This window comes from Copadichromis virginalis, linkage group LG9 (genome assembly GCF_057382275.1).
Source record: "Copadichromis virginalis isolate Kocher_CV1m ecotype Utaka linkage group LG9, C_Virginalis_male_GT1.1, whole genome shotgun sequence".
Taxonomy (NCBI): domain Eukaryota; kingdom Metazoa; phylum Chordata; class Actinopteri; order Cichliformes; family Cichlidae; genus Copadichromis; species Copadichromis virginalis.
Window position 1 is genome coordinate 30,864,310 of NC_140626.1, and position 11,082 is coordinate 30,875,391.

The following is an 11,082-nucleotide window of genomic DNA, read 5'->3' on the forward strand; positions in this document are numbered from 1 at the left end:
TCGCTTTTGTTTGTTCATCTTTATCAAACACTTCTTTCACAAGAAACACTGTGGAGGGGTCTTTTGCGTTAAGAGATTTGATTGGACAATCCAGTGTCAGTACTGGAAATAAACCAATGGGCTGTTTAGGTGCTCGTAGGTCCTTTATGCAAGAATCTAAATTTCTTATTGAAGCTCATCAGAAAAACTAGAAACTTTCTACCTGCACTCCAAGCTTCTCGAGATCTTGGAGGAATGACACGCTCCTTCCCATCCGTAGGCGGAGCTTTCGCATTTTGTTTTTCTCATGTCTGGAACGAACGTCTGGAGCGCAGTGACTCACATGCACAACACATGTGGAGCTACTTCACGGAGTACTAAATCCTGCCTCGTACTGTTCTCCGGTGGGTTTCTGCACACAGGCTGTCGGGAGAGTTATGAAACTAATGTGTGGGTGAGTGATTCTCATTTTCTTGTTCCTCGCTGTGGTCTGACTGGGTGTGATTTCATACTTGCTGTTTTAATTTTAAGTTTCTGGCCGTCGTAGGACAATTTAGATCTAACTAACTCTGTTACTTGTGAACCAGATTATCTGGTTCTAGGTTTGAGACTGTTAAACTCTGCACATTGACATACATTTTAAAAAATAGTCTGTTTTAATCGACACATTTGTTTGTTTGTTGTGGGGATTTCTGATACAGCACCTGAAAAAGTAATGAAATCAGCACACATCTGGGATGTTGTAGAAAATAAACGAATCACCGAAACATATAAAACATTTTTGTTTAATGGCTCGCGTTTCTGTCTTTGTGAGACATAAAATTTAAAATGAATAACTTATTTGTTGGATGTTTCTTTTGCAGACCAAGTAGAAAAACGTTGGAATCATTAACAAATGCATTACACTGCTAACACTGTTTTGGCTTTTCTCGATGTAAATTCCATTTCATTCCTTCAGCTGCTTTGGGGCATTTTCTATTTTCAGGACATATTCCTGAGATTTTTCTGACTTCCATCTACTCATATCTATCTGAAATCTTCCTATTTAGGTTATGCTTGCTTGATGTCTTACATACCACTAACTGGGAAAATGTACATAACGTTGCTACAGTCTGTATTGGACTTTCTTTTTGAAGAACTTATAATAATCATTCAGTTTTTTTCAACTGTAGAAAGAGATTTGTCCTCTGTGTTGCATAGTTGGATTTGTTTTGCAGATTTTTCTGTTGTTCTGTGTGTGAACTGAACTGTTGCAGTTAAAAGAACTGAAAAGGGCAATGACTGTTAACAGCATTTCTTTTTTCAGCATTTGTTTTTTCTTCCTTGTATTTCAGGCATGTTCAAACTTGACTTAAAGGAATGAAAAACCTGCCTATCTGGATGTAACTGCCACCATTTTTTTCTGTTCACTGCTGCACCGTCACATGAAATCTTAGAGAAATATGATCAGGGTCTCCTGCACTATGTTTTTGGTGGTCGTGGAGTTTCTGTGGATACTGAGAGTTTCCCGAGCAGGTAAGTGAAGCAAATACCAGAGCAGCATGATGCCAAAATATTTACTTTGCTTTAACTTGCCCTTGATATCACAATATATTCAACTCTTAAGTGTTAATGAAGTGAAACTTTGCTATTTGACTGAGTTTATTAAATCACTACCAAGTATGTACAAGCGTATGCACATATTAATGCACATGACATAAAAGCAGCATTATCATAACAAATATACAGCTTTCTTACTTCTTACATCACTATATTTATATAAATCTGTAATTCCCTTGTAATTCAGCAGATTATAAAAGACAATTCTTACATTTTAGTTTCCATGGAGCAAAGGTAATGTCAAAATATTTTGCTTATCTCAAGCAAAAGGCTGAATGGAAATAATAAAACTTTATACAAGCAGATCTGTAAAACAACAATTTGTAATTTTTAATGGACCAGTTGTAACCACAAGCCACTGTTTTCCAGTTACGGGTCCACAGGGACACATAATGAGACTGAAGTTGTTTAGTTGATCACATTAGCCTGTATGAGAGGTTTGATATTCACACTGTTATCTGTATGTTGAAAACAGTCGCCCAATGTTAGTCTCTGCTTCTCCTGCCGAGACACAAATGACACTAACAGGACAATAATTAAAAGTAAATATCTGCTGTAAATTAAATGTCATCTCCCACTAACACAGTCTTTAACTGATTCTCAGACTCTCAGGTCTCCTGTATTTTTATGGAGAGATGCATCTTGCCGTGCAGCTTCCATGGCAGTTCTGAACCTGTTGTCCACTGGTTTAAGACAGAAGGAAACCTTCGTGTCCATTCATACTACGGTGACCAAGACCAGCTTGTAATACAACACCAGCGCTTCAGAAGTAGGACTTCACTTTTCAAGGATCAGGTCTACAGAGGAAATGCCTCACTCCAGCTGACAGAGGTGAACGTTCAGGATGAGGGGAGATACCAGTGCTACACCAGCACCATCAGTGGAAACACAGAAATGTTCATCATCCTGAATGTGGACGGTAAAGAAATAAATATATAAAATGAAAATCAAGTGGCACCTTCTATGGAGTCAAAGCATCATGAATATACATTTATTTTAACTAGCGCTGTCAGCGTTAATGTTGTTAAAATAACATTTACACCATAACCGCATTAACGGGGCAAATCTCCGTTAGTGAGTAAGCGCGGATCGCCCTGTGCATGGGAGTGCACACAAACAGAGATTTGCCCCGTTGATGCGGTTATGGTGTAAATGTCATTTTAATGAGATTAACGCTGACAGCACAAGTTTTAACACTTATTTGCACATATGAAGTAAATAACAAGTAAATACCAACAACACAACACTCACAAGCTAACGGATGCAAATTTGGGTGTGCGGGCAGGTGGCACGGACCTGTTTTGTTTTGTTTTTTGTTTTTGTTTTGTTTTTGTTTGTTTGTTTTGGGGGGCGGGTTACAATAATGGCAGCTAATCGGGATACTACATGGTTGTGAAAAGATGGTCACACATCTTCTCCAATAAATACAGTACTGGTGGAGCCTGGAAGATGAGGTCAGGGTTCCAACCTTATGTGTTGGTCTAAATCCTCTGTTGATTGAGAATACTGTATTTTAAAATACTTAAAATATATATCCAGTTATTACCCCTGGTTCTATCAGCACCAGAGCAGAATGACGGAGTTAGGTTAGACTCACTTTGTTATTTCATTTTTTTAAGGGAAAAGACTAATGCTGCCACATTTACACCCCTACACAACAAATTCAAGCATAAACAACCTAAAACCACATCACAAACCCGTTTGCACAATAACCATAAACGTACAGTAGACTCATATCAAGTAGTTCATGTCTTAAAGACCATCTCATGAACTGATGATATTTTTTTACTTATACAAGGGGTTGCCAGCTTTCAAAAACCGACTCGTATGTTCTCCAAAATAAGTGTCCTCCTCAGTCATGCTGCTACATTTGGTGTACATGCTCTAATTTACTATTAACTAAATAATTATAATGGACTTGGTTGTTACCATAATAATGTGGGTTTTTTACATTGTCATCACCAAATCATTTGACTTCATCTTGACTTATAGTTGTAAAAGTGTGTCAGCACAATTCAGCTGAGAGGCAAAGGGACCATTTTGGGGTTAGAAGCCCCAGAGCCTGTGTGTAACACCAGGGCTGAGACGTAGTATTTTAATATCACACTTCAAATTATGAAAAGAATACGATACATGCTATGTCATTAATTAATAACTATATTTTGAAATGCTGCGTCAAAAAACTATGACAAATTCTATATTTTATTGTGGTCTGAGATTCACAAATTACACATTTTTTGTTGAATTAAATCATGTTAACTTGAAATAAACAGAAAAGACTAGTTGAGACAACAAACTCTCTTTCTGACCTTTTTAGTAAAGTTTTTTCTTTTTCAGCTCCAGTCCACTTCAAATACATAAAAAATATATGACACATGCTACATCATTAATCATTATCTGTATTTTGAAATGCTGTGTCAAACACTAAGACAAATGCTATATTTTACTGTGGTATGAGATTCAAGAATTACATGATTTTTGTTAAATTAAATCATGTTAACATGAAATAAACAGAAAAGACAAGAAAATCTCTTTCTGACTTTTTTAGTAATTATTTTTCTTTTGTTTTGTTTTTTTTTCTTCTTTTTTTCAGCTCCAGTCCGTAAAGTCGATCTCCAACAAGTAGGACAAAGGATCACCTGCAGCTCAGAGGGGATCTACCCTAAACCTGAGATCACCTGGTCCACCAGCCCTTCATCCAGCATCACCAACAACAAAACAACAGTCCATCAGACTGAGCAGCAGCTTTACAACATCACCAGTTCTCCGATACTTCCAAACAGTGACATGGATCTGAATTACAGCTGTGTAGTCAGCACTCGCAGAAACAGGAAGAGCGCAACCTTCAGGCAACAAGGTGAGTTTAACATCTCATTTGGAAAATAAGAGTTCCACCTTTTAAAATCTTCATTTAGGTTTGAAAAGTTGTTGAAGTCATTTTGTTCTTTTCTTAAACGTTAGACCTTACTTTTTTGTATTTCATGTAATCAAAGGAAATATTAGTCTATCCTTCAGAGTTTGGTGTCTGAGGATAAGTCTCTACAGATATTAAAGAAATTAAGTCACGTTGTAATGAGTCATCAGCTTATACACACTAGAAAGGTGAAACCAAACATTTTAAATCAGAATCAAATAAAAAATGGGTTTTTTTGTGTTTGCATCTGTTTTTTCAGGATTAGTGACTGAGAGCCAGTCTGAAACAATAATCCACTGTTCCCCCTCACACACCCCTGTAACAAACCTCATCTGGAGATTCGACCACAGTCAGATCATCCTGACAAAGACTAACAGTCAGTACACAGTCTCAGAGGAGTGGAAGCAGCATGTAAAGGACGTGTCAGAGTCAGGCAGCCTCACACTGCAGGACTTATCCTCAGATCAGGAGGGAACATACACGTGTGAACTCGCTGATGCTGTGGAGGCTAAAATAACTAATATCCTTGTGAAGATCAATGAAGGTAAATTAACATCATTATTTTCCTTTTTATGGGTGTAAGCATAGCAAAAAAAAAACACTGCAATTTTTGAATATCAGATATCAGTGGGGAAAATGTTTTGCTCGATACCGTTACTGATATAACTGAGTAATCTGTCAGGAACACTGTCAATATTTTGTTTTGTTTTTTTAATAAAAAAGTTTTTCCCCGCGTGTGATGATGATGGTGGAGTGGACTGAGCTGATCAAACTGACTCTTTTCTTCCCTCCTTTTTAAAGATTAATATCACAGACATTTTTATATTCCCTGGTCCACATTTATTTACAATTTATTTACCTGTTGCCATGGTGAACTGTGCTAATAAAGCTCCATTGATGATGTTTTGCTGCCAGACTCAGAGTTGTTCATCTCACAGCTAATAAACTCAAAATGCATTTTTAAATTCTTCCAAGGAAAAAAATCAGTTATCTGACCTCTTTTTCATTTCAGGGAATTCATCTAATGTTGGAGCAATCGTAGGAGTGGTCATTGCAGTCATTGTAGTTTTGGGCTTATTAGTAACTCTCCTGGTACTGCGGAATAATCAGGTAAAAAGACATTTTACACACAGTATTTAATTCCATCTTAATATTGTGTTTGTTGTTTGAAGTGATGATTTTTCATGGTTTGTAAAACATTCCTCAGGTTACAAAGAATGTGAGAAAACTTTCAAGAGTGAAACCAGAACATGATTACATCTTATGTCTTAAAACACAGAGCAGCTCTCTGTGAACAGTGTGGAATCTAAAGGTCTAAACTGTTCTCTGCGTTCAGTCTAGTTTCTAGTTTTTTTTTTTTATATGATTTAATAAATAATTAATAGATTATTACTAATTCATTTGAATTCAGGATTGAAATTATTTCACCACTATGCATAACTGATATGTTATGGTGGAAGCTGGTGCAGCTGGAATCACTGCAGTTTATTTAAATCTGTAGAAGTTGTGCTTCATGATGAATACACAGTATGTGATTGTTTTTATTGTCATTTAACAGAAATGCTTCTTTTCATGACTCACTGAAGCCAGTTTTCCTGTGAGGAAAGAAATGCCACGTGACACCAAACAATATTTACAAGGGAGTCTTAGGGTCACGTGAAGGTAAAATAATGTTTTATCAGTTTTTACACTAAAAGTGTCCCACAGAGTGCTGCGACTTTTGTCCAAACTTCTGCAGTATTAGAAAAAAACCTCAACAAGCAGACGAGTGAGGACTTTGATGCTGGGAAGGAAACAGAAAGAAGAGTCTGTCTCCTGAATTCAAACTGGGAGCTGGTTCCACAGGAGAAGATTCTGAAAGCTGGTATTGAAATGTTTTTTCATCTGTAATTATTTTTTCCATGTAATTCTCAAAGCAGTATTAATATGTTCAGTTTAATGAGTACAGTTTACTTTCGATTTTTTAAATATTTTAAAAAACATTTTCAATGCCAACTTTGAATGCTCACATTGTTTCTGGAATCAAATTAGGAGCTGAAATAATTTTGTCTCTCATGTAAACTCAACAGGAACTTTCATAGATGGTAAACCTGCTTTATATCTGTTTTTTGAAGTCATCTGGCTAACTCGTGATTTCAGTGTGAATGGTACCACAGTTTGAGCACTTTTCATGGATGTTTTTATGTATTAGACTCTTGTTTCTACTCTGGATTTAAACAGTAAAGACAAAAGCAGGGATAGATGAACTGGAACAGAGGCAGCTGCTATGTAAGTGACCAGTACAGTTGTGGCCAAAAGTTTTGAGAATGACACAAATATTAGTTTTCACAAAGTTTGCTGCTAAACTGCTTTTAGATCTTTGTTTGCAGTTGTTTCTGTGATGTACTGAAATATAATTACAAGCACTTCATATGTTTCAAAGACTTTTATCGACAATTACTCTCAATCACCTTCTGGGCCAAATCCTGACTGATAGCAACCCATTCTGTCATAATCACTCCCTGGAGTTTGTCAGAATTAGTGGGTTTTTGTTTGTCCACCCGCCTCTTGAGGATTGACCACAAATTATCAATGGGATTAAGATTCCAGGCCATGGACCCAAAATTTCAACGTTTTGGTCTCCGAGCCACTTAGTTATCATTTGTCTTATGGCACGGTGCTCCATCGTGCTGGAAAATAATTCCAATAATTCTTCACCAAACTGTTGTTGGATTGTTGGAAGAAGTTGCTGTTGGAGGCTGTTTTGGTACCATTCTTTATTCATGGCTGTGTTTATGGGCAAAATTGTGAGTGAGCCCACTCCCTTGGATGAGAAGCAACCCCACACATGAATGGTCTCAGGATGCTTTGCTGTTGGCCTGACACAGGACTGATGGTAGCGCTCACCTTTTCTTCTCCAGACAAGCCTTTTTCCAGATGCCCCAAACAATCGGAAACTGGCTTCATCCGAGAATATGACTTTGCCCCAGTCCTCAGCAGTCCATTCACCATACTTTCTGTGGAAGATCAATCTGCCCCTGATTTTTTTTTTTTTTTGCAGAGAACTGGCTTCTTGCTGCCCCTCTTGACACCAGGCCGTCTTCCAACAGTCTTCGCCTCACTGTGCATGCAGATGCGCTCACACCTGCCTGCTGCCATTCCTGAGCACGCTCTGCACTGGTGACACTCTGATCATGCAGCTGAGTTCTTTTTAGGAGACAATCCTGGTGCTTGCTGGACTTTCTTGGACGCCCTGAAGCCTTCATATCAAGAATTGAACATTTTTCCTTGAAGTTCTTGATGATCCTATAAATTGTTGATTTAGATGCAATCTTAGTAGCCACAATATTCTTGCCTGTGAAGCCATTTTTATGCAGCGCAATGATGGCTGCACGCGTTTCTTTGCAGGTTAACAATGGAAGAACAATGATTTCAAGTAGGGCTGGGTATCGTCACTGATTTCTAGAATCGATTCAATTCCAATTCACAAGGTCCCGAATCGATTCGATCCACGATTCAATTTAATTCAATTCGATTCGATATGAATCTGGGAAATTTTGACAGTCATAAATATGATAATTCAGATAAGTACATTTACATATTTTTGTATCTATTAAAAGGAAGCTGACACACGCAAGACTTTATCAAAGGTGTGAGCATCACAGCAGAGGCCTTTGTGTCAAAGTAGCTGAAAATAAAACACAGAAAAACATGAAGGTGATTTTCCTGTTCTGGGATTTTATAAAAATTATCTGCAGTACATCAAAAATGAAAGAAAACCATTAATCAACACATGAACATTACCTCTGAAGTTACAGCGGTTTTATTAGAGACACGGCTAAGCGTTTTGCATTTTGCTTAATTTTAAAAAGTTTAAATTTGTTCAATATTGAACAGCAGAAATTAGGTTTACTTTTCGGAAGTAAGTAAAAGGGGGAAAAAAACGTCGGCCGACAGCGCTGTAAACAACGGTAGACTTGTGCGTAACAAGCAAGCGAATAATGCAGAAAAGAGAGAGAGAGAGAGAGAGAGAGAGAGAGAGCTGTGCATGAAGTGTGATTTTTATCCTGAAAAGTCAGCAAAAGTCAGAGGGAATTCATGACGATGTTTATGTGAAGCGTAGTTTGGATCTTCTTTTGCTGCTGGCTCGGTCAATATTGTTTGGAGAGAGATAAAACTAACAGCCATATGATCAGCGCAAAAAGGGCCTAAACACACAGCGCGACCCGCGGATCAGAATCAGCAGCTGTCGGCTTTCAGCCCCGACCGTGTCCGTGCCGTCGGGTGAGAAAGGCGACATCTCACTGATTCTGATCCGCGGGTCGCGCTGTGTGTTTACGTCTTTGTGCAGAAGCCATGTTCCTGCTCTCATTTACTGTCTTAGCTGTTTGGTAGTTGTTGAAATTTTGTGATCTTTCACCTGAGATTCTGGCATTTCGGACAAAATAAATTAATATTAAAAAATCGTTTCAGGATTTTAATGAATCGATTTTACGTTATCCAAGCCAGAATCGATTTTAATCGATAAATCGATTATAAAAACCCACCCCTAATTTCAAGCATCACCCTCCATTTAATTTCAATTCAATTCAATTCAATTTTATTTATATAGCGCCAAATCACAACAAAAGTCGCCTCAAGGCGCTTCATAGATACAGAGAAAAACCCAACAATCATATGACCCCCTATGAGCAAGCACTTTGGCGACAGTGGGAAGGAAAAACTCCCTTTTAACAGGAAGAAACCTCCGGCAGAACCAGGCTCAGGGAGGGGCGGGGCCATCTGCTGCGACCGGTTGGGGTGAGAGAAGGAAGACAGGATAAAGACATGCTGTGGAAGAGAGACAGAGGTTAATAACAGATATGATTCAATGCAGAGAGGTCTGTTAACACATAGTGAGTGAGAAAGGTGACTGGAAAGGAAAAACTCAATGCATCATGGGAATCCCCCAGCACTCTACACCTATTGCAGCATAACTAAGGGAGGATTCAGGGTCACCTGGTCCAGCCCTAACTATATGCTTCAGCAAAAAGGAAAGTTTTAAGCCTAATCTTAAAAGTAGAGATAGTGTCTGTCTCCTGAATCCAAACTGGAAGCTGGTTCCACAGAAGAGGGGCCTGAAAACTGAAGGCTCTCCCTCCCATTCTACTTTTAAATACTCTAGGAACAACAAGTAGGCCTGCAGAGCGAGAGCGAAGTGCTCTAATAGGGTGATATGGTACTACAAGGTCATTAAGATAAGATGGGGCCTGATTATTTAAGACCTTGTATGTGAGGAGCAGGATTTTGAATTCAATTCTGGATTTAACAGGAAGCCAATGAAGGGAAGCCAAAACAGGAGAAATATGCTCTCTCTTTCTAGTCCCTGTAAGGACTCTTGCTGCAGCATTTTGGATTAGCTGAAGGCTTTTCAGTGAGTTTTTTGGACATCCTGATAATAATGAATTACAGTCGTCCAGCCTGGAACTAATAAATGCATGAACTAGTTTTTCAGCGTCACTCTGAGACAGGATATTTCTAATTTTAGAGATGTTGCGCAAATGGAAGAAAGCATTTAACATGTCAGGTCTGCCATTCTAACCCAATCAGCCTGACATGATGATCTCCAGCCTTGTGCTCGTCAACATTCTCACCTGAGTTAAGAAGACGATTACTGAAATGGTCTCAGCAGGTCCTTTAATGACAGTGCAGTGGTAAGGGGTTTTTTTTGGGATTAAGTTCATTTTCATGGCAAAGAAGGACGATGCAATTCATCTGATCACTCTTCATAACATTCTGGAGTGTATGCAAATTGCTATTATAAAACTTAAGCAGCAACTTTTCCAATTTCCAATATTTATGTAATTCTCACCACGACTGTATACTCTTGAAGGAATCACATCCTGACTCACTATTGATCACATCTGGACGTTCACTCGGAGAGACTCTGCTTCAGTTACAAATACACTGGGTGCCCCCATCAGCTCATTAAAGGGGGTACCCATGAAAACCATTCATGGTGTTTTCAAGAGAATTAAAATATTTTAATCAGCTTTCTACAGTTTTACATTTCAGTTATTTCATATGAAATATGTCTGTTTAATGTGAGGTAGATGTGGACACTGACTTTGTTGCTCCTTGGCTGTTATGGTACAGTGCAGCTTTTTGAGTTTATTATCTAACACTTAATGAAAATACTTATTCAAAAAATATTTTTGTTTATAATTACTTTTATTATATTTTGTTGTATATATATTTTTGCCAAATACAGTATGTTTCACACTTTCAGGTCTGGTCTCTGTTGTTGATTATGTTCTATAGATTTAAATAGCTTAGACTTTTTCATTTTTGTAACACCACCTGGTAAATCAGTCCAACTGTAATCCAAGTGTGATTTTGGAGGAAAGACAGACAGTGTTTTTGTTTTTCAAATCAAATCACTTTTATTATCACATGTGCAGGTACGCTGGTACATTACATGCGAGTGAAATTCTTGTGTGCGAGCTTCACAAGCAACAGCGTTGCGCAAAAATACAATAAAATAAAACAAGCAAAATATAAGGACGGCTAAATCTTTTCCTTCGATAAAGATCGATGTCAAGCAAACAACTACGGGATACAACTGAAATACT

The 11,082-nt window shown here is 38.0% G+C and overlaps 1 protein-coding gene across 3 annotated transcripts; it reads left to right on the top strand.

The window, feature by feature from the left end:
- The first annotated feature begins 235 nt into the window (after window positions 1–235).
- Window positions 236–6,336, top strand: LOC146702182 (uncharacterized). Of its 3 annotated transcripts, none has more exons than XR_014922289.1 (7): window positions 236–433; window positions 1,314–1,494; window positions 2,183–2,497; window positions 4,172–4,435; window positions 4,752–5,036; window positions 5,505–6,154; window positions 6,231–6,336. XR_014922289.1 is itself a non-coding variant. In XM_085468726.1 (7 exons), exons 2-7 carry the CDS (start codon window positions 1,422–1,424, stop codon window positions 6,066–6,068), a joined length of 1,053 nt encoding a protein of 350 aa, XP_085324852.1. In that variant the 5' UTR covers window positions 237–433; window positions 1,314–1,421; the 3' UTR covers window positions 6,069–6,336. The 3 variants fall into 3 exon arrangements, 2 of the variants coding, with proteins under 2 accessions (XP_085324851.1, XP_085324852.1); XM_085468726.1 differs by having other exon boundaries at window positions 237–433; window positions 5,505–5,602; window positions 6,051–6,336; XM_085468725.1 differs by having other exon boundaries at window positions 5,505–6,336.
- The last annotated feature ends 4,746 nt before the right edge of the window (window positions 6,337–11,082 follow it).